Source organism: Loxodonta africana, chromosome 15 (assembly GCF_030014295.1).
Source record: "Loxodonta africana isolate mLoxAfr1 chromosome 15, mLoxAfr1.hap2, whole genome shotgun sequence".
Taxonomy (NCBI): domain Eukaryota; kingdom Metazoa; phylum Chordata; class Mammalia; order Proboscidea; family Elephantidae; genus Loxodonta; species Loxodonta africana.
The window spans coordinates 4720522-4744296 of NC_087356.1; the positions used below are offsets into that span (position 1 = coordinate 4720522).

Below are 23775 nucleotides of genomic sequence, written 5' to 3' on the forward strand. Positions count from 1 at the left end.
TTGCTCACAAAGAGACCAAAGGAGGCAGGGTGTGTGAGAAAGTGCCTTTCAAAATCTCAAGTGCCTGGATTTTGGGATGCACGCTGGTTAGTGGTGGCTGATGGTGCAGGTTTACATTCTCCGTATTCTCTGTACTTACACATATCCCTTGCCTGCTCCCCCACTCCCGAGTCCCAGCAAGAGGACACAATGCTTACCTGATGAGTTCTACTGTTTCTGAATACATAGTATAAGGAGACTTGGATTCCATTGGACCTTGTTCCATTGCATTTCCACACTCAATGAATGACAAGGCTGCTTCAGCGTAGTTCAAAGCTTTTCCAAACTTTTCCACCTGATCAACAGAGTTAATACAGTGTTTTCCTTAAGAATTGCTTTTTTTGTTAAACAGCATTTTCACAAAGGTTATACACTTTATTTGAGAAACCCAACTTTTGAGTTCCAAAATCCTGAGAGAAGCAAGAAATGGAATACTTGCTTCTCAGTTTTTTTCACAAAGTGCTACTGGTTTGGAGTGAGTGAGTGATTACACATAGGACTGTACCAAATTCATGTAACAACTGCCACTTGAAGCGAGTAACACTTCATGGGTGCCCTAATGTCTGTTTCCATCTGTCTCATCTCAGATAGTTTGGGAACTTCACTCTTCATCCCTTGATGCTACGCCAACCGTGCACCGAAGTTGATAGGTCTGGTCCCATGTAAGAGTTTTCATCCTTTTTTGCATGTAGCCCAACTTCGATGGTTTAAGACCTCGATGTTTATCTTTGATATCATTATTATTTTATAATTTTTATTGTTGTTGAGAATATACACAGCAGAACATATACCAATTCAATAATTTCTACATGTACAACTCAGTGACATTGATTACTTTCATCAAGTTGTGCAACCATTCTCACCCTCCTTTTCTGAGTTGTTCTTCCCCCACTAACATAAACTCACTGTTCCCTAAGTTTCCTATCTAATCTTTTGAGTTGCTGTTGTCAATTTGATGCCATATAGACATTAAAAGCATCTTTTATGTTATTTGTGACATTTACATCTTCACACCTTCCTCTTTTCACATGTGTTTGGTTATTCTCTGGATAGTGAGGACCTCACTTAAAGGTAAGAGTGAGGAGGGGTGAGGAGAGGAGGTGAAACTCGAGGTATCAGCTTTGCTCTTCCAGCTTGGCTAATACGGGACACCAAATTGAAAATAAAAAATAAATGGTTTTTGTTTGGATTATCTGTAGCTGTCTAAACTTACATTAAAATGTCCCCGCATCAGAAGGGTAACCAAGAGTAAGTTTTATATTTTTAAGTTCTCATAAATCTAAACTTATACATCAAGTTTTTGATTCCAGATACTGCTACTCTCTATGGATAATTACATATGGTGACTTCGGATTGCACAATCTCTTCAATTTTCGAACGACTCATTCATCAATCAGAAGTGACAGAAATACTCTAACCACGACTCTAAGCCTTGTCATTTAAAGCCCCGAGACCCAAATCTTCATAGCAGTGACATATTAGAAGACGGACACGAAGAGCAAAGCTCCCGCCTCATCAGCACACAGGAATATTAGAGCATGTGCAACCCCAACAGGCTACAAAGCAATATTTCTTGATAGTGCTTTTGTCACCAAATTTTTATTTTTTAAGAAAAAATTTTGATGACATGTGTTTTCAGTATTGGAATGCATGCTTATTAATTAAAATAAAAATTTTGGTTGGTAATATAGATTTTGATAAATATGAGCTTGTAAAGCAAGCCACCAATAAGGTGAGTGGCATTCTGGTGCCACCGATCTGCGGTATGACAATATGCCAGTGAGAACTAAATACAGAATTTATTGAATTTAGGTTACATGGGGAACCTCTGGTTTTCCAAATACGACACAGAAAGACCAAAACCAACCCAACAGGGCTCCCTAACTATCACACAAGAAAACAATAACTATGCATGCAAGCCTTATCTCGCAGACATAAAGGAAAAAAAAAGGCAAAAGTTCACAAAAATTTACAGAACTAACATATCCAGGGAGCATCATCTAAGAGAATGCTCAACCCACACAACAGTAAGGCTCCAACTCCTGTCTGCTGAGCTTCACACATTTCAAAAGGGACCTGTCTAGATGCTAAATGTATGAACCAGAGCCTGGTGGTGCAGTGGTTAGGCGCTTGGCTGCTAACCAAAAGGTCGGCAGTTGCAGTCCACCAGCTGCTCCTTGGAAACCCTATGGGGCAGTTCTACTCTATCCTATAGGGTCGCTGTGGGTCGGACAATGGGTTTTACGAGGTCCAGAGGCATAACAAGTAGCTGGCACACCGTTAAGCCAATAGTAACTAAAGCATTAAAGAAGCCATTTCATTCAGCAAGTACTTTCTGAAGCACTTGCTTGGGTGCTATGTGTGCTCCACACACAACAGCTTCTTTCAAGATGTGATACATTTGGAGAAAGGAAACGTGTACCCACGAGGTAGTTCAAAGTGCAGGGCAATATGTGCTTGAATGACAAGATAAAAAACAAGTCAAATGCAAATGAGATGGGAGGAAAGGAGGAAGTGATGTCCTGCGGTACTGGGAAGGAATGGTGTAACTTGTCCGGATTTGGGAGGGTGCTGAAGGTCTGTGTGTGTGAGCAGTTGTGAGTTTGTGTGTGAGTGTGCGAAGCTCTGTGGGGCAATGACCTGCTGGCTGTAGAAGCACAGTGTGTTTAGGGGCTGGTAGGGGACCAGCCTGCCTACAGCACCATGTATTCCTCTTGGGGAATAATTGGTAGAAAGGTAGTGTTGGTTTACGTGACAGTGAATGAATAATCCCGTAAACTGTGGACGACAGATGCAGGCAGAACACTTCATTCTGCTTTAAATCTCAATGCTCTTCTCCAAAAATGGCCCCGCGCTGTGCTCCACAGAAGACCACAACGCTCCATTAGACTGTGGGATTGTGAGGATAGGGACCATGCTTTCCGTTTCCCTTCTCTATTCTCTGATACATACGCCACACACTGGTTGCCATCAAGTTGATCCCGACTCATGGTGACCCCATGTGTGTCTGAGTACCTCTGTGTTCCATAGGGTTTTCAGTGGCTGATTTTTCAAAAGTAGATCATCAGGCCTCTTGTTGGGTGCACTCAGACTTCCAACCATTAGGCTGCAGCTGAGTGTGTTAACCATGTGCATCACTGAGGGACTCCTAGTCTTTGGTCCTCAGTGGTTATTTCCTCCTGTCTCCTCATGTACCGAGACAGTGATCTTCAGACAAAATAAATGCTCGAACAGTGAGATCTGAACGATTGGGAGGGGGGCACTGTTGTGGTTTAAGCATCTCCAGGGCTGTAATGAGGTCGTTTGAAACGCCTTATTCATCTCAGCATCCTGATCTCAGTTATGAATGCTGGAGGGGACCAGAGCTGGAATTACTAGGTGGGAAGGAGCCCTTTGGAAGAGACCTAAAGATGGAAGCACTATATGATCTCTTTTGGAAAAAAAAAACAAAAACAGAAAACCCAAAAGTTTTCTATCTCTTGTCTGAGAGCTTCAAGCTTTCCAAAACAGGAGATTATCCGAATAAGAAAAGTTACTCTTTGAAAACATCCAATCCTGTGCAGTATAATAGTTTCTGTGGTCATGCAGTTTCAGATGAAGTACTCCTTTTGGCAGATACACATGAAGAACACTACAGTCTTTATGAAAAGGATTTGACCCTGGGACCAAGCCAAGGGTCGGCCAGGGTAACAAGAGAGAAAAATGCAAACCTAGATTTTTTATAAAGGAAAAATATACTACCTCCCACTGACTCCATTGGTTCTGGTTACTATTCAAACCTCACAACGAAATAGAAATATCCATTTACCGAGGGCTTTCTCCCAGTCAGACATTATTGTTGAAGTCATAATTTACTGGGCTACGAGCACTTGATTATATAAACATTTCTCCATTTCACAGGCCCAGCCATCCTTGTAATAGATTTTATAATTACCCCAGCTATATTGCCCCGGTGATGAAGCTGCAGTACAAATGTAATTGGGAAGAACATATCTGGAAAGAAAAGGGTCTTACCATTGCATCGGCTTTATGCTTCATCCGTTTAGCTTCTTGCATAAAATAATCCGCACTGCGTGGCCTACAAGGAGAGAATGATATTAAATGTCATTATTGCTTAAGTGCAAAATCTTGTGAAAATATTCTTTCCTTTTGCTGAAATGTGAAGCATGATTTTATAACCTTGCTTACTACGGCATCAGGCATTTTTTGCATTTCCAAATTACTGCCTGTATGTAAAACAGCAGTTGCTTTTCTCCTAAGTTATCAATTCAAAACACACCACATACATGCAGATAGTCTGCACTAACAGTGGCCCTCACGGGGGCCCCCATGAGTAATTTGTGAATCAGATTTTTATTGCATGCTTAAGAAAGCAAGTGAAAAAAATCTTATTTCACACAATATTTACACAAGCCCTTTTTGGTGTAAAGATTGTAATCATACCTCAGAATAATTGCACGGATATGCACGGGGGAGTATATTTATGTCTCCTTAGGAAAATAAGTGTTATTTCTATGCAGAAAAGGCACCTATAGTTGAAGGTATATACATTTAATTATTTGAAAGGCTCACAGTGAAGAATGAAAAGAGGTGGTGCTGTCTGATTACATCCCGGTTGTAATGAAGCTAATTGTAAAGTGATATCTACCTTGTAACAATGCAAACGTGGCATGCATTCTGGAGAGTGATGATCAGCTAGCTGGTAAACATTAACGACAGACGTGCACATTATTAAAGCAATAACGCTGGCCAGCACCAGCTCTGCCGGGAGATAAAGGTAATTCATCCGCAGACTGATCAGAGCAGGTGTAATGGCCCCAAGCTCCACTAAGCCGCTCACCAGGCAGCACCTTTAAATGCTTAGTCTGATAGATTTTTTTTTTTAATCTACATACTTTAAGTGCCATCTGCATAAACTTTTTTTGTATTATGGTTTTTTTGGTAAGCAATACACCTGACCTATCCATGAATATCAACTCCAGATCAGGATATATTTGATGTATCTCCCATCCTGAACGGGAGAGAGGATGTGGGCAGTGATGCTAACCACGGACGGTTTAACCTACTGTTTTACAAGCTCATTTTCCACTGCCTTATTTTAGATTCTCATGGGTCTCTTCCCTTACTTTACTACTTGGTAGTCAGAGCATGTCTTTATCCAAAGAGGTCAAAATGCTTAGGGAAAAAAAGATGCCCGCCATGACAATGGTACTGTAATCCAGAACGATTACCCTCACTTTAACGGTTTTAATGAAGCAAGTAAACAAACCAGAATCGCAGTACATAATTACTCTTGGTTCACAAGTCACTAAAGCAAGAAAAGGACCTTGGTTTTCTGCCTCTTACTTCTCCATTAAGTATTGTCAGTGCCATGGAAACACGCTGAGAACATTTCACTTTTCCAAGGAAGAAGCGAGGAACACAGCTGTGGCATTTCCTTCATGTCTATAATTAACCCCCGTCTTTGGCTCCTCACTCCCTCACCATTCTTCCTACCACTCAGGGCCCCCCGTCTTTGGCTCCTCACTCCCTCACCATTCTTCCTACCACTCAGGGCCCCCCGTCTTTGGCTCCTCACTCCCTCACCGTTCTTCCTACCACTCAGGCCCCCCCGTCTTTGGCTCCTCACTCCCTCACCGTTCTTCCTACCACTCAGGGCCCCCCGTCTTTGGCTCCTCACTCCCTCACCGTTCTTCCTACCACTCAGGGCCCCCCGTCTTTGGCTCCTCACTCCCTCACCGTTCTTCCTACCACTCAGGGCCCCCCGTCTTTGGCTCCTCACTCCCTCACCATTCTTCCTACCACTCAGGCCCCCCCGTCTTTGGCTCCTCACTCCCTCACCATTCTTCCTACCACTCAGGGCCCCCCGTCTTTGGCTCCTCACTCCCTCACCGTTCTTCCTACCACTCAGGCCCCCCGTCTTTGGCTCCTCACTCCCTCACCATTCTTCCTACCACTCAGGGCCCCCCGTCTTTGGCTCCTCACTCCCTCACCGTTCTTCCTACCACTCAGGCCCCCCCGTCTTTGGCTCCTCACTCCCTCACCGTTCTTCCTACCACTCAGGCCCCCCCAATCTTTGGCTCCTCACTCCCTCACCGTTCTTCCTACCACTCAGGCCCCCCCGTCTTTGGCTCCTCACTCCCTCACCGTTCTTCCTACCACTCAGGCCCCCCCGTCTTTGGCTCCTCACTCCCTCACCGTTCTTCCTACCACTCAGGCCCCCCCGTCTTTGGCTCCTCACTCCCTCACCGTTCTTCCTACCACTCAGGCCTGCCACCTTCCATTCGTCTTTCACTGGTGGGTGAGGCCTGAGGTCTCCTTCACAGGCAGACCCTCCTCCTCCCAGGTCTGCTTCCCCGAGTTCATCTTCTGGGTACCCACGGTTCCTCCATTTGAGTGTCTTCTTAGTCACCTTTCCATGGTGGGTTTTCCTTCTTTGTCCACGTATTGACCTTTGTCCACACGTATTTTCTATTTGCTCTGATTTAAACTCTGGCAATTTACACTATTTACACTTTTGCTTCATACCCAAAAGTGGAAGACCAGACCCCATCTCTAGCTCAAGCCCAGATTTGCCCCTAAACTGTGGTTTGGGTCCAGGGGCTAATTTGTGTAGGAGAGGAGCTCAGGTACCTTCATCTGTTCTTAACCCCCGTTATCAATGTTATGAAAGCTTCCTTCCAAAGATTCTCCTCTTCTTTCTCAATGACCACGTCTACCACCCAAATCTAGGCTTTCCTCACTATTCATGACCCTTCTCTAGTTCCCTGGCCTCCAGTTTACTGCCCCCTCCAATCTGCACGGAGCTTTACCTGTTGACCAATGTTTATAAAACATGACTTTCATTACATCATCATCCTGCTCAAAGGCCTAAAACCAATCTCTAGGGCCTATGAGATCAAATCTCAGCTCAAGGCTCCCAGTAATCTGGCCTGATCCTCTTAACCTCATCAGTTGCTCACCAAGAGCTTCCACCACGATCCGGGAGGCGTCCTCACTGTCTTAGTAACATGCTATCCCTCTCTGAGGAGGTCTCCTTACCCTTTTCCTCCAGCCTGGAACACTCTCCTGTCTGCTCCTTTATTAAAACCAGTTGCCGTGGACTCAACTCCACCCCACGGTGACCCCATGTGTGTCAGAGTAGAATTGTGCTCTAAAGGGTTTTCAATGGCTGAGTTTTTTGGAAGTAGATCGCCAGGACATTCTTCAGAGGTGCACATGCAGAAAGGGTAACGTGCACATTATTAAATGGGTGAACCCGAACCTCCAACCCTTCTGATAGCAGCCAAGCATGTTAACTGTTTGTACTATCCAGGGACTCCGCTCATTCATTAATTGAACATATAGTTATTGAGTGTGTCTTAGTCATCTAGTGCTGCTATAACAGAAATACCACAAGTGGTTGGTTTTAACAAACAGAAGTCTATTTTCTAACAGTCTAGTAGGCTGAAGTCCAAATTCAGGGCATCAGCTCCACGGGAAGGCTTCCTCTCTCTGTCGGCTCTGGAGGAAGGTCCTTCTCATCGATCTTCACCTGGACTAGGAGATTCTCCTCACAGGAACCCTGCATCCAAAGGATGCACTCTGCTCCTGGTGCTGCTTTCTTGGCGGTATGAGGTCCCCAACTCTTCGCTTGCTTCCCTTTCCTTTTATCTTTTGTAATATAAAAGGGGGTGCAGGCCACACTGCAGGGAAACCCCCTTTACATTGGATCAGGAATGTAACCTTAGTAAGGGTGTTACAATCCCACCCTAGTCCTCTTTAACATAAAATTACAATCACAAAATGGAGGATGACCACACAATACTGGAAATCGTGGCCTAACCCAGTTGACACAATTTTTTGGGGGGACACAATTCGATCCATGATAGAGTGCCTACTATGACCCAAATGTTACCCATCCTTCAAACTCTATCACCATGAGCCCTTCCTGGTAATGTTGGTTCATGCTCCTCTCTGTTCTCCCTAATCTCACATAGCACTTCTCGTTTACAATACACTTCGGGGCATTTAATCACCTTCTGAGCTGTACAGAGCTACAGTCATTGCATGTGTGCAACTCTCCCAACCATACTTTTTCAGCAGGGACCATGTTCTAGACCTCTTTGATCTTCCTCACCCTGTAGTTTCAGGTGAATGGTAGAAGGTAAACAAATCCGCCTTTAATGGCACTGAATTCATTTTGGGCTTAGGGAGGAATGGTGGCTTCTGATGGGATGCAGCATCACAGCCAATGAGCCAGAGAACGTCTCCATGGCAACTTGAAATTCTCCACATCATTATCTGTTCCACACTCCAGTATATGAGTTGGGTCATTTTCTTCTCTTGTCCTGTTTCACGGACCTAGTCACTAACAGGTCACCACTTCAAACGCATTTCATTTTCGTGCACGGATTCTCCTGGCAATAAGCGTTGGCATCGTAGGTTTTACTAGCCCTTCTAAGTTAGCCTTATAGGTGGTAAACCCCGCCCCCTCAAACCAAACCCGTTTCTGTCAAGTCAATTCCGACTCATAGTGACCTTATAAGACAGAGTAGAACTGCTGCATAGGGTTTCCAAGGAGTGGCTGGTGGATTCGAACCGCCAACTTTTTGGTTAGCAGCTAAGCTCCTAAACACTGCACCACCAGGGCTCCTTATAGATGGTACCCGTTGCTGTCAATTCTGAGTCATAGCGACCCTAGAGGACAGAGTAAAACTACCCCATAGGGTTTCCACGGAGCAGCTGGTGGGTAATATAGATTCCTTAATTAATATTGTTTTTATCTGCAGCATATGAGTGTATCTTTGAAAGCCTGACATGGAGGATGAGTCACGCATTCTCATACATGGATAAATATCACATGGTTTTCTGACTGTACCACAGTAGCTACAATAATAACCTGAGAAGTTGGGGAAAAAAAGAAAAGGTACCATCCAGACACCTATCACGGACACATAGTCAGAGTTCTCCTCTCTGCGTATACCGGCTGGATATCTCTTTAGACTGAGTCGCTGCAGACTCCTCCATGATGACTGGTCTGTGTTTTCCTTTCAGGTGATTTCTACCGCCACTGTCCTAGGCAAGGACAAGGAGACATGCCCAGATTGTCCAACAGTGCAGGCGACACTTACTACCGTGAAGCCATTGTTTCCCACAGCAATATCTAAGTCAGTAAACCAGTTGCCATGGAGTTGATTCTGACTCACGGTGACCTCATGTGCGTCAGGGTAGATCTGTGCTCCACAGGGTTTTCCGTGGCTGATTTTTTGGAAGTAGATCACCAGGCTTTCCTCCGAGGTGCCTCTGGGTGGACTTGAGCCTCTGACCTTTTGGTTAGCAGCTGAGGGCATTAACTTTGCGCCATCTAGGGTCTCCATACAAGCAGAAGGAAGGTAAAATTATTGTTGCCATTGTGGCGGTTATGGAATATCACACAGCAAAGCTACTAAAACAAAATCGAATTCCCTGTTTTCAGATATTTTCATCTAACCTGCTACATATATATATATATATATATATATATATTTTTTTTTTTTTAATAGGGAAAACCTTGAGTTTTTGTTTCATTTACACAATAGAATTCTTCACACTGTTTCTCACAACATGGTGCTTTGGGATGATATATGCACAAACTTAAAGTTCTATTAAATATCCTAAGTGTAACTAACTGTGTATCTTGGGCTCTTCAGAAACTGAGCTTCCTGAATGATCTAAAAGCCAGAGCGCATCCACGTCTGCCTTTGTTATCAGAATTCTCGGCAACAAAAACAATCTTGAGCACTTGATCCAAGCGGAATGTTCTCTTGTCTTCTCCTCACCCTCCCACCTACCACCCCCACCTACAAACACATGGCCTTGGCTCTCAGTAGCAGCAGCCTTTCGTTACCTCAGAATTTCTTCTGGCATGGGAGGATTAAAGCAACCTTTCTTTTTATTCTCCTTTGTGGCTGAGCTAGAGTTGAATGGTCTCCCACAGAGAGGCTGGCAGACTTCTTTCTGTAATTCCTACCTTTGTGAAATGCCGCCCCTCAGCAGAGCCACCCCGCTTTGTGAAAACTGGCAGGGATGAGGGCTCAGTGCGTTTGAACAGGGTCCTCGGCACAGCAGACGTCTGGGTCATTTTCTTAGGGAAGTTGAAATCCAGATCAGAGAAATACACAGCTACAGACAACTGGATCCATCATCTGATATCCCGTCAGCTTGTCATTTGATAAGCCCCAGAGGTGTTACTGTGTCCCAAGCCTCGAGGTACTTTTTTTTCCACAAAGGATTATTGTAAGAAGTTAAGGGATTATTTTTAATACCCCGAGTAAGTGATCACAATTGATGAGGGCCCTCTGGGTCAGGGACTAGAGGACTGGTGTTGACTTTATGTCACCTCCTGGGCGCTTCCTGAGGGAAGAAGGCAGGTGGCATGAGGCAGCCAGGATTCAGACGCAGCTTTCCTTTGTGCAACCTTGATGTTGGCTGGGGCCCCGGAGTCCCTGGAACCTGGTTTCTCAGACGTGCACACGCTCATTCATTGCTTCTTTAGGCCTTCAGCCCCTGCAGACGGCTGCTTCTCTCCTGGCCAGAGAAGGCAGCGTGTGCTTTTCAGGACACACAGGTGCAAAGTGGCAGATTTCTGCCCTTCAGTCCAAAGCAACTTTCTTTCAAAACAGAAAATTATCATTTTGATTATTGTTCTTGTCCGGGTGTGATGTTTAGAAGAAAACAGTTTTATGAAGCCCTTAAAATGATCAGAGGTCAGGAAGATCTGAAAAGCCTTGTTCCCCACCCCCCCAAAATAAAAACACACTCATTGCCATTGAGTCGATTCTGACTAATAGCGACCCTGTAGGACAGAGCAGAACTGCCCCTCCACGTTCCCAAAGCTGTAAATCTTTACGGAAGCAGACCGCCACATCTTTCTCCCTCAGAGCGGTTGGTAGGTTCAAACCACCCATCCTTCAGTTAGCAGCCAAGCTCTTAAGCACTGTGCTTAAGCATGGTACCAGTTGCCATCAAGTTGATTCTGACTCATAGCGACCCTATAAGACAGCGTAGAACTGCCCCATAGAGTTTCCAAGGAGCGCCTGATGGATTTGAACTTTTAGGTTAGCAGCCAAAGTCTTAACCACTGCACCACCAGGGGTCCTTTTTGTCCCTCACCTCTCTCACATCTCCAAGCCTAATACTTCTCTCTCTCTTCCTGCTGTAGTTAGAACAAAATAAGGACCTGGTTGAGAGAGGGATTTCATAGTGGAAAAAAAATCCATATAAAGACCAATAAAAGCACCACCGATGGCTTGTCAGGAAAACAAAAAGTGGGGTCCAGCTTTGAAGCGACTGCGAAGGGTGACCATCAGGAGAAGGCAATGACATGACAAGCCCTCCATGGGGGCATCCTGCTGTAATATCAAGGATTTCAACGTTGTCCTTTGTCTCCATCACGCTGCACGAGAGCCGACCTTTTACATACGGGAATCTTCCAGTCCTCCATAAAATTAAAATCCTTTTAGCTACGAGACTGCTGAGCGTAATTACATTACAAATGTCAAGTCCCTCTTTCTTCCTCCCGTCACATTTTACATGCTGTGGCCGTCAGCTCCGAGGGCGTCTTTCCTCAATGTCAGGAAGTTTAGGTGGCTTGGCTCCTGTTATCTGGGCCAGAGGGACAGATGGGAGGTTTGGTGATTTGGCTGTGTGTGATGATCGTGACCGACTCTTCCGTGTGAAATGTGGCCAGGAGACAGCACGGTCTTCAGGGAGCAGCAGGGAGTTCTGGCACTCGGGGCTCACTGGCTTCCCAACATGGCAATATGGCTGGCAGAAACGAGTGGCTTGATTCCCAGCCAAGCATCTCACCACTTAGTTCTGTTCAGGACTTCTGGACCGAAGCTTTCACAACACAGTTGTTCTCTTTAGATTTTCTCTGGCCCAGACTCTCGTGTGACTAACTATGACACCAACCAGTGAACAGCTCATGGCTCTGCACTCAGAAGATGAGTTTCCAGCTTCAAGCTGCATTAAGTCCTGCCACTAGCTGACTTACATCCTTACAGGTTTGTTTTTTTTTTTCATCCGAAGTTGGGTAATCATATCAAGCCCTTACCATCGAGTTGATCCTGACTCATAGTGACCCCACAGAACAGAAAAGAACTGCCTCATAGGGTTCCCAAGGAGTAGCTGGTGGATTCGAACTGCCAACCTTTTGGTTAGCAGCTGGGCTCTTAACCACTGTGCCACTAGGGCTCCAGTAACCACACCAGTGTCACCTTAAAACTGTGGGTGTCAAGGCAGGAGTGCTGTGCACTGCCAAATGTCAGAGGAGGAGATGAAGTCACGTTACCAGCCACCTGAGCCGGCAGCTTACGGAAAACAAGTTCTGCCTGCGCCCTGAAGACATGAACTGGGTGCTTATTTAACTGGTTTTTCTGGTGGCATGGTGGTTAAGAGCTCAGGCTACTAACTAAAAGGTTGGCAGTTCAAATCCGCCAGCCACTCCTTGGAAACCCTATGGGACAGTTCTACTCTGTCCTATAGAATCACTATGAGCCGAAATCAGGTTTTTGAGGTTGGGAAGCCCAAGAATTTACATTTACCTACTTGCAGATTCTTTACATTCATGGAAGAGGAAAGAAAAAGTGCAAGCATCACCCTCTGGGAATGTTATTTTAATTGAGCTGGGTTCATTCAGCACTTCATATGGGGCGCCCACTATATTCGGCTGTTGTCTGCATTGTGTGTTTATTCAACCATCAACGAGTATTTACAATACAAAAAGACGAGTTTATTTTTTTACAAATTAAATGACAGCAAGGCACATCTGTTACTTGTTGGGCCGCGATTGAGGGATTTCAATCAACGCTAAATGACTTGGGTGTGAACGGCCTGGTTGTGGCTTCTGCTAGGCCCTTCTTGTCTCCTACCTGTGACCCTTCTTTGGTCATTTCACTGCTATGGACACCCTCAGTGAGGAGAAGTCAGGGTTAGGGATGAGAGTTGAGCTCCTCATCTGTCCAGGGAATTGCTGGTGGGGAAGATGGCAGAGAACTGATAAGGAGGAAGAAGAGGAGCAGGAGGGGGAGGGGAAGGAGGAAGGAGCTGAAACAGTGGGCACGATGGACTTTTCTGGGGAGTCCATCCATGTGCCCACCTCTGAAGAACTGCAAATTGTTATACTCCTAGCTCCAGCCATTGTGCCTGGCACCTAGTAGGTGCTCAATGTTTACCGAGTGAAACTGGGGGATATTTTACACAATTTTAGGTGGCTCCTGGGCTAGGCGTTTTGGTTCCCGACCCAGTGATATCTTGAGGGACGTTTATTTTTACTGTTTGAAGGAAGAGACAATACCTCTTTTTGCTTTTCAAGCTTGAAGCATCTTCCTACAACTTTCTTAGTTTAAGTGGTTGAATGGCTGTTTGTGTTGCATGTTAATTTTACTGTTATGGATTTGAAATCCATCGGGACACATGGCAGTTGGAACGCGACATCTCTCTCTCCGTATGATGGATATGTAAGCGTGCCTTTTTATTTTATCTATATCCATAAAGGAAAAACAGTCTCATTGTAGCTGTCAGCCGGAAAAATTATACATCTTGCTAATGGGAAGAAGCAATGATAACAGCCTCTTGGTTGACACAGATAGTGACAAAATTATATTAGCCACAGACTCAACAGATTGAGAAACGTTTCCCCTTGTAAACAGTCCAAGAAACTGCAGTTGGAAGTACAACCATTTAGTGGTTGCTGTATCTGACTTAGTTTCCTGGTCCACACGTTGGAAAACTCCTTGCATTTTAATTTTCCATCCACACTTACATGTACATTTAAATACTAGCCTCTTAAAACAACCCAATGGAAGCGCCCAGTGTTTCGAGCACCTTAGTGTCTGCTACTCTTTATGTATGATCATGTTGGTTGGTTATGACCTCTGAATGCAAATTTCCACCTTATCCTTAAACCCAGTTCTAATCTCCCGCTTTTAGACATGGCTAAAGTTCATGTGGGGGGGCCCCGGTGGCCCAGTGGTTAAGAGTTAGGCTGCTAATCAAGAGGTTGGCAGTTCCAATCCATCAGCTGTTCCTTGGAAACCCTACGGGGCAGTTCTACTCTGTCCTATAGGGTTGCTATGAGTCGGAATCGGCTTGATGGCAGCAGGTAAAGCTCATGCAAACAGTTTACACTGCTCAACCCTAACTATGAGTTTTGTTGACCAACTGATTGTAGTGCATTGAATGCTCTCCTAGGGGATGGATTACGACCAGGTGGCGAGGGCCAGGAGGAGCTTGTGAGTGGGGCTGAACGGAGTTGCAACAGCCATGGAAAGAAGAGAAAAACATGCGTCCTCCTGCGTCACCCTTAAACTTTTGTACCTCCAATTACCATGGAATGTGTCCATCAAACAAAACAAAACAAAATCATGGATTGGCTCTCAGCTCCAAAATTCTATGCCCTCATTAATTTACCAAAATCCAAGCAGTACTTGAGGACTACAACTTAGTATTCTCATTTCTCAGAGAAGTCTATACAAGTGAACACACAGACCACGTCTGTACTCTGGGTGAAAGTCAGGAATGGAGAAAAGGATGGTAAGAGGGTGATGATCGGATAGTAATCTCTCCTGCACAGTGCTCTAAATTCTCCAGATGCCTGAAGAGATATCATCACATTGGATTGTAGAAGAGCCCCATGAGGCAGGTAGGACAGGTGTCATTATCATTATTTTCTGATAAGGAAGCAGGGACTCAGAGACATTTGTTGTTAGCTGTAGTTGAGTCAGCCCCATGGCGACCCCACGCACAACAGAAGGAAACACTGCCCAGACCTGCACCATCCCCGTGTGATTGGTTGTGAAACAGATCCTTGTGATCCATAGGGTTTTCAGTGGCTGACTTCCAGAAGTGGATTGCCTAGATTGCCAGGCCTTTCTTCCTAGCTTTTCTTAGTCTGGAAGCTCTGCTGAAACCTGTTCAGCATCATAGCAACACACAAGCCTCCACTCACAGACGCGTGGTGGCTACGCTTGAGGTGCATCGGCCGGGAACTGAACCTTGGTTTCCTGCATGAAGGCAAGGGTGTTATCACTAAACCACTACTGCCTCATCAGAGACATTTAACAGCCTTTTATTTTCCGTCTTTCAGTAGAGACAGTAGTGTAGAGTCCTGTTTCCTCAGCTGGACTGTAAGCAACTCAGGGCAAATGAGGCAGGAGACAAACTCCGTTCTGCACATTGCTCTACCCTCCGACTTAACACACTGTGCCCAAACAGGTGTGCACTGGATGCTAGTCAAACAGCTCAAGTGAAAAACAGGATTCAAGCTGAAGTCTTGAAACCGTATCTTTTGCCTTCCAGGCTTGTCCTTGCCACATCTATTTTCCCCTAAGAGTTTTGTCTTAGCTTTCTAGTGCTGCTGTAATGAGATCGCACAAGGTGGTGGCTTTAAAGCACAGAAATCCTTGTCTCACAGTTTTGGAGGCCAGAAGTCCAAGTCAGGGCGTTGGCTTTATGGGAGGTTCCGTCCTTGTTGGTAGCCCTGGGCAGTCCTTGGCGTTCCTTGGCTTGTAGGAAGTTCCTCAGGTGGTCTCTTCCCCCCTGTGTCTGTCTGTCTGTGTCTGTCTGTCTATGTCTGTACTACCCTTTATAAGGCACCACTCAGAAAAGATTAGGGTTAGGGCCCGACCTACCCCTGCATGACCTCAATAACATAACAAAAGAAAAACCTGATTTTCAAAGATCAGAAAGGGATTAGGACTTCAACATGTATGTCCGAAGGACATAATTCCATCGACAACAAATCTAAATACTTTTCAGTGCCAATTTATCATTCATCATTTGTCATTCTCAGCCTCTCAGGAGTATTCCAGGATGTTATTTTTATTCACCTTCTTCTCTTGTTTCTTCTCCTTTTAAACTGACGTTGGGAATGGAAGTAATATTTGGGTTTCAGGTCTAGGATTGGATAAAGGATGACGGGATTTTTTTTCCTATATAAGAACTGCATATACTGTTACATAGACTATGACATTTTTGTGGGGGGAAGGCTTTCAGGAGTGAATCACTATTATTCTTTGTCGGTTATAATTTACCAAAACAGGAATACTTCACTTTCGGTGGCATAAAACTGCCAACAGCCCAGAATACAGGTGTTTAGATACGTCAGGCTCAGTAAAGCCATTTGCTTTCTGACTAAATTTCCTGGATGCCAACTCCATTCACACTGGCTGGTCTACTTGCTGTATTAGACCAGCCCCACCAGGACTCAGAGCTGCATTCAATGTTAGGGCTCCAGTTCCCTCAGAGAGGGGAACATTTAACTTACTGAGTCTTTTGGATTGAATTGTGTCCCCCAAATTTTGTGGCCATGATTTCCAGTATTGTGTGGCTGTCCTCCATTTTGTAATCTGATATAATTATCCTACAGGTTGTCCTAACCTCTATGATGTTAATGAGGCAGGATTAGAAGCAGTTACATTAATGAGGCAGGACACCACCTACAGGATTAGGTTGTATCTTGAGTCAATCTCTTTTGAAATATAAGAGAAAAGCAAGCAGAGGGAGAGGGACCTCATTACCACCAAGCAAGAAGAGCCAGGAGCAGAGTGCATCCTTTGGACCTGGGGTCTCTGCAGTGAGAATCTCCTAGACCAAGGGAAGGTTGATGACAAAGACCTTCCCCCAGAACCCATAGAGGGAGAAAGCTTTCCCCTGGAGCTGGCACCCTGAATTCGAGCTTCTAGCCTCCTAGATGGTGAGAGAATAAATTTCTCTTTATTAAAGCCACCCACTCGTGGTTTTTCTGCTACAGCAGCACTGGATGACTAAGACACCAAGCACGTGATAGGACATGGGCCTCCTACCTGTGGAGTTTTAATTTTATCTTGTCCTTCAACATGTTAACAAAGACTCCATACTTACTTTTTTCAACATGTTAACAAAGACTCCATACTTACATATCATCGAAGACTAGCTTCTGCCTCTTGCAGTCCCTGTGTCCGTTGGAGACGGGAGACCATGGCTCCGTTTGTAGCCGTGACTTGTTGTGAAGGAGAACGTTGTCAGAATTGTTGTGTGCAGCTTTCTAAACAACAAATAACACATGGGTCTTTGAGAAACTGGCCACCTGGCTGACAGATCAGCTCACTGAACAGAATATCTTTTGTTCTATATTATAATCGATGGTGCTTTTTTTGATTAAATAAAGAAAAGTAAATGCATGCATGTTAGGTCTCAACCTGAGGGGTTTTAGGTATGTGGTCCAATAGCATCTTCACACAGTATCAAAAAGGAAGTCTTATTATGCCAACTCTCACAGATGCAGAAACTGAGGCTTGGTAAAGTTAAGTAACTTGCCCAAGCTCAACTAGCTACTGCAGGGGGAGGCTTGAGGTTAGGATTCAGGCCCCTGCTTTTCCCAGTCTGATAGACCATTGGTTCTCCAATGTCACTGGGGATCAGAGTTACTCAAAGGGCTTGTTCAGATACTGATTGCTGGGACCCTCCCTCAGAGTTTCCTGTCCAATAGGTCTGGGTTGGGGCCTGAGAGTCTACATTTCTAACAAGTTCAGGAACCAAGCTTTTGAAAACACTGCACTATATACTCTTCCTTCTCAAAAGAGGCGTCATTCAAGTCACAAATTAACTGGCTCTCATTAGCTGTCTGGGAAGAACATGAAAAACCAAAGGGAAATTAGTAGGAATTATTTAAAATGTGTTAAAAAAAATAAGGAAGACCATTGATCTTTGGAAAAATTAAAAAATCGTATTCCCTGGGGATATTTATTCCTTCTGCAAATATTTACAGAGCACCTATTGTGTTATATTTGGTTAAGAAATGAAAAGTAGCCCTTGTCTCTCAGCCACTCCCCTGTGCTTTCTGTGCTTCTCCTTCATGGGACGGTCTTCAGCTCTCCCTCGGGACCTTCACACATGCTGTTTCCTCTTCCTGTAACACCCTTGATGCCTTACATGACCGCTACTTAGAGATATCTTAGATCAAGAGTCAGCAACCTACAGCCTGCGAGCTGGACCTGGCCCTTTTTATAAATAAGGTTTTATTGGAAACCAGTCACGTCCATTCATTCATGTATTCTATGGATGCTTTCATGCCACCATCACAGAGCTGAGTAGTTGTGACAGAGATCGTGTGGCCTGCAAAGCCTGAAACATTATCTGACCCTTTACAGCAGCAGTTCCTACCAGGGGCAATTCAGCAATGTCTAGAGGCATTTTGGGGAGCCCTGGTGGCACAGTGGTTAAAAGCTCAGCTGTTAACCAAAAGGTTTGTGGTTCGAATCCACCAGCTGCTCTTTGGAAACCCTATGGGGCAGATCTACTTTGTCCTACAAGGTTGCTATGAGTCAAAATCAACTCAACCGCAGCTGGTTTTTTTGGTTTAGAGGCATTTTGGGTTGTCATCATGACTTACATGTATGTGGCGGGGGTTTGCTACTGGCATCTAGTGGGTAGAGGCTAGGGATCCTACTAACCATCCTACAATGCACAGGACAGTTTCCCACCACAAAGAATCACCTGGTGCCAAATGCCAATAGTGTTGAGACAGCCCGGTTTACAGAAAAAGTTTGCCAACCCCTGTCTTAGACCAAGACTGTATATTATCCTGCCTTAGATCAAGACTCTACATTATGAGAGCACCTTGTCTTTGGTGCATTCCTTTTTGGCGATTTTTAATTATGGACGTGTGTGCTCCTTTGTCTGAGTCTCTCTCCCTGACTAGACTGTAAGCTTCACGAGAGCACAGAGATCATCGCAGTACCACCGGTGCTTACAATGCCTGGCACATAGTAAGTAGTTGCTCAATAAATATCTATTTAGTGGAAGAAAAAGACTACCTAAAATCTGTAACTGGTTTACAGTTCTCTGTATCATAAATGCTTGTGCTATAAGGATCTAGAACAAAAAATTAAAAAAAAATTGCAACTGTTAGCTTCTCATTCCATGTTTTTCTAATATGGACTTCTCAGATTCTTTCAGGGTGGTGATGTTGTTAGCTGCTGTCGAGTTGGCCCCTGACTCGTGGCAGAGAGGGTTAATTTCCTGATGATGTAGCAGGCACTAGGCACCTGCAGAGTCTTCCATCAACATTTACATCTTTAACTCATGAAATCAGGCATTGAATACTGCCTGTCCCTTCTTTCTCTGCATGGACTTTCCCCATACCTTGGACTCCTCTCACTTCCTGGTATCACAAGGCCCCACTGGTGGTGGTGGCACAGTGTGACCTGGGAGAGGAACTCAGTGGAGAGTGTGGACTGAAGTAATATTGTCCAGAGGATGAGGGGTGTGAGCCAGTAGCTGTTGGAGAAGAGGGTGGCAGCGAGGAGGAAATGCCGTACACTGACAGTTCCACAGGGGGTGGGTTCTTCAGATATTGTCTCATTTAAATCTTTTTTTTAAATTAATTTTTATTGTGCTTTAAGTGAAAGTTTACAAATCAAGTCAGTTTCTCTTACAAAAACTTATATACACCTTGCTATATATTCCTAATTGCTCTCTCCCTAATGAGAAAGCCCACTTCTTCCCTCCACTCTCTCTTTTCGTGTCCATTCCACCAGCTTCTGACCTCCTCTGCCCTCCCATCTCCCCTCCAGACAGGAGATGCCAACATAGTCTACTTGATCCAAGAAGCCCATTCTTCACCAGGATCATTTTCTATCCCATTGTCCAGTCCAATCCCTGTCTGAAGAATTGGCTTTGGTAATGGTTCCCATTTTGGGCTAACAGAAGGTCTGGGGACCATGACCACCTCATTTAAATCTTATTATCACCATTCTCCAGGCCAAGAAACAGGCTCAGTGAGATTAAGAAACTGGCTCGGAGGTCACATGGTGGCCAAGGTGATGTTCATTAGCGGCTGGGACCACAAAGAGGGGGACATGGGATTGGAACGGATGAAAATCTCCACCAGCAAGGAGAACGAGTAGAACCCAGAACTGCTTTACTTAGATTTTTGTTCCTTGTGTTCTGAAACCATCTGGCACCACAGTGAGAGGGGCAGAAGAGGGTGGCTGAGAACATAGACTGCAGCTCCCTAGCTAGGCTGCCATGAAGAAGTTAAGCCAATTGTTGTCGAGTTGATTCTGACTGATGGCGATCCCATGTCTACAGAGTAGAGCTGCTCCATAGTGTTTTCAAGGTTGTGGCCTTTCAGAAGCAGACTGCCAGGCCTGTCCTCTGCAGTACCGCTGGGTGGGTTCAAACAACCAACCTTTAGGTTAGCAGTGGAGCACAAATGCCACCTAGGGACCTGGTGGTTAAGGTAGGAGGCCAGATGGGAACCCAAGTTGGCTGTCTTTCCACAGGGGAGTCCAGGGCCCCTGGGCATCACTCCTCAGACCCCAGAAAGAAGGAGTGGTGGTGGGGAGCTGCATGTGACCACGTTCCTGGTCAACAAGGGCAGAGGGGGAGCCCCACGGATTTGGGCTGGGGATTCAATCCCAGGTATAACCAGGTATAACTCTGCCCTAGGGCATGGACTCTCCAAATAAAGGGCTTGGTTGGTTCAAAACTTCCAGTTTACTTTATCCCAAGATGGTATTACATTGAGTCCTTTTCTTTTCAGGAGGGGAAATAAAATCCTGCAAAAAGGCCTCTGCTGAAAAGCAGAAGAGACTTAAAAAACAGCCCGTCCAATTTCTTCTTCCTCAGGCCCTCTGTGGGGAGGGTGAGGGCGCTCTCTTTGCCAGGCCTCCCCAGAAGCAGCACTTAGGGATTCTTTGTGAGACCCCAAGCATATGTTTAAACTGTGCTAAGCTAGAGACAAGGAGCCCTGGTAGTGCAACGGTTAAGCTTTCGACTGCTAACTGAAAGGTTGGCAGTTCGAACCCACCCACTGGCTCCTCAGGAGAGAGACCAGAGACCTGCTTCCATAAAGATTACAGCCTAGAAGACCCTATGGGTCGTTCTACTCTGTCACATGGGGTCACTATGAGTGACTTGAGGGCACCCAATAACAATAAGACACTGGAGGTGAATGAAGTAGAGGTGTGTCTCAATGTCATTTTAACTTTGATTGGGAAGGAAGAATATAAACGTACCGCGAGGTCTCCAGCGTGAGAGAGCAGCTGGTTCTCGGCCTTATGCTTTTTGGTGGAGGAGGCAGAAGTAAACAGCCCATTGCCGTTAGGCCTGCTGGATGAGTTTAAGTCCTCGTTGGAGTATTTGTGTTTAGAGGCATCGGAGAGGGGTGAGATGGGTGACCGGAGCATTTTTTCATTTTTATTTATTGGTATTGCCAAGCTGAAAAAGGAAATCACAGTAATGGAACGTCACATGATCGGCACAAAGAAAGCACAATGTATTATTTATGACCCAAGCCTCCCACTGAAAGCCTGCTGGTAGGACAGAGCTTACTGGGAATTATTATACCAGGAAACCACTTCATGGCATTAGCACCACAGCAACAATAAACAAATCGCACTCACTGTTTCTTTTCTCTTCCTATCAGGATGAAAGGTAATTCTGGAGTCAGCACCAAAGTAAATAACTAAGAACAACAATACTTACACTGAATTTTCATCCAAGGATCTGAAAATACCTAACAAACCACTTCTGTTTTCCTAACAAAGCATAAGCAGGAAATAATGGGAAAAAAACCACTTAATGACGATGAACAGGTTCTTCACTTCTAGAAAGACTCTTGGTAACATTTGAGCTTGTACTAATTACACAGAAAATAACAGAATCGCAAAATAAGCTGCAAAACATGACGCCAACTTTTAATTGTTTTGTTTCTGAGTTAACCAGATCGAAATAAATACACAATAGAAAAACTGTCATTAGAAGCTGTATTTTCTGATTCTTAGTTGCTTCTTTTATCTTCCAAGTTACCATATGTGCCTGAATACAATGCTCCCAAAAATGAACCATCAGAGAAGGGGAAGTATTTACATTTGAGTCTTTATAATATACAGCGTATTGTTAGAGCTCCCTCAATTCTTTCGGGGGGAAAGAAGTATCATTTGAGGAAGACACATTAGTTTTAAATAAACTCAATGACTGCTAATTTGGGATGCTTCCTTTTTTTATTTTTATTTTATGGGGGTCACCAGGAGCCCTGGTGGCACAGTGGTTAAGCGTTCAGCTGCTATCCAAAAGGTCAGCAGTTCGAATCTACCAGCTTCTCCTTCGAAACCTTATGGGGCAGTTCTACTCTGTCCTATAGGGTCACTATGAGTAAAAATTCACCCCACAGGAAGGGATTTTTTTTTTTTTTTTAATAGAGGTCACCTGGTAGAGTCAGTTAGAAAAGGTAAAGACATTTAATAAAGATTTACTCATTCCTAGGGTTATGATCTCTTAATTGCACTGTTGGTTATCACTGCAAACAAACCATTAAAAGTCACTTCAAAAAGCAATTTTCTCAGTTGGTGGTCACAGTGCAGAAATCACAAACACAGGCCTCTAGAACAAATGGTAAAACCAAGGTTTTATTATTTTTTAAAATTTTTATTGTGTTTTAAGTGAAAGTTTACAAATCAAGTCAGTCTGTCTTACAAAAACTTATATACACCTTGCTACATATTCCCAATTGCTCTCCCCCTAATGAGACAACCCACTCCCTCCCTCCACTCTCTCTTTTCATGTCCATTTTACGAGCTTCTAACCCCCTCTACCCTCTCAACTCCCTTCCAAGGAGGAGATGCCAACATAGTCTCAAGTGTCCACGTGATCCAAGAAGCTCACTCCTCACCAGCATCCCTCTCCAACCCATTGTCCAGTCCAATCCTTGTCTGAAGAGTTGGCTTTGGGAATGGTTCCTGTCCTGGACCAACAGAAGGCCTCAGGGCCATGACCACTGGGGTCTTTCTAGTCTCAGTCAGACCATTAAGTCTGGTTTTTTTACGAGAATTTGGGGTCTGCATCCCACGGCTCTCCTGCTCCCTCAGGGGTTCTCTGATGCGTTTCCTGTCAGGGCAGTCATCGGTTGTAGCCGGGCATCATCTAGCTCTTCTGGTCTCAGGCTGATGTAGTCTCTGGTTTGTGTGGCCCTTTCTGTCTCTTGGGCTCGTAATTACCTTGTGTCCTTGGTGTTCTTCATTCTCCTTTGATCCAGGTGGGTTGAGAACAATTGTTGCATCTTAGATGGCCACTTGCTAGTGTTTGAGACCCCAGATGCCTCTCTCCAAGGTGGGATGCAGAATGTTTTTTTTTTTTAAATTAATTTTTATTAAGCTTCAAGTGAACATTTACCATTCCAATCAGTCTGTCACATGTAGGTTTACATACATCTTACTCCCTTCTCCCACTTGCTCTCCCCCTATTGAGTCAACCCTTTCAGTCTCTCGTTTCGTGCCAATTTTGCCATCTTCCCTCTCTCTCTATCTTCCCATCCCCCCTCCAGTCAAGAGTTGCCAACACACACTCCACCGTCCACCTAATTTAATTGGCTCACTCTTCATCAGTGTCTCTCTCCCCCCCGCTGACCAGTCCTTTTCATGCCTGATGAGTTGTCTTTGGGGATGGTTCCTGTCCTGTGCCATCAGAAGTTCTGGGGAGCATTGTCTCTGGGATTCCTCTAGTTGCATTCATATCATTAGGTATGGTCTTTTTATGAGAATCTGGGGTCTGTATCCCATTGGCCTCCTGCTCCCTCAGGAGTTGTCTGTTGTGCTCCCTAGCAGGGCAGACATCGGTTGTGGCCAGGCACCAACTAGTTCTTCTGGTCTCAGGATAATGTAGGTCTCTGGTTCATGTGGCCCTTTCTGTCTCTTGGGTTCTTAGTTGTCGTGTGGCCTTGGTGTTCTTCCT

General features: G+C 44.9%; 1 protein-coding gene across 7 annotated transcripts in view; it reads right to left on the reverse strand.

Moving 5' to 3' along the window:
* The window catches only part of AFF3 (ALF transcription elongation factor 3), a 667929-nt gene that overhangs the window by 18611 nt on the left and 625543 nt on the right, over positions 1 to 23775 (reverse strand). For all 7 annotated transcript variants that reach the window (XM_023552564.2, XM_064268477.1, XM_064268478.1 and 4 more), the window contains 4 exons: positions 21063 to 21264; positions 16959 to 17086; positions 4054 to 4117; positions 198 to 334 (listed from right to left, as the gene is read on the reverse strand). In XM_023552564.2, coding sequence (XP_023408332.1) covers positions 198 to 334; positions 4054 to 4117; positions 16959 to 17086; positions 21063 to 21264 — 531 coding nt within the window. The remainder of the gene's footprint in view (positions 1 to 197; positions 335 to 4053; positions 4118 to 16958; positions 17087 to 21062; positions 21265 to 23775) is intronic.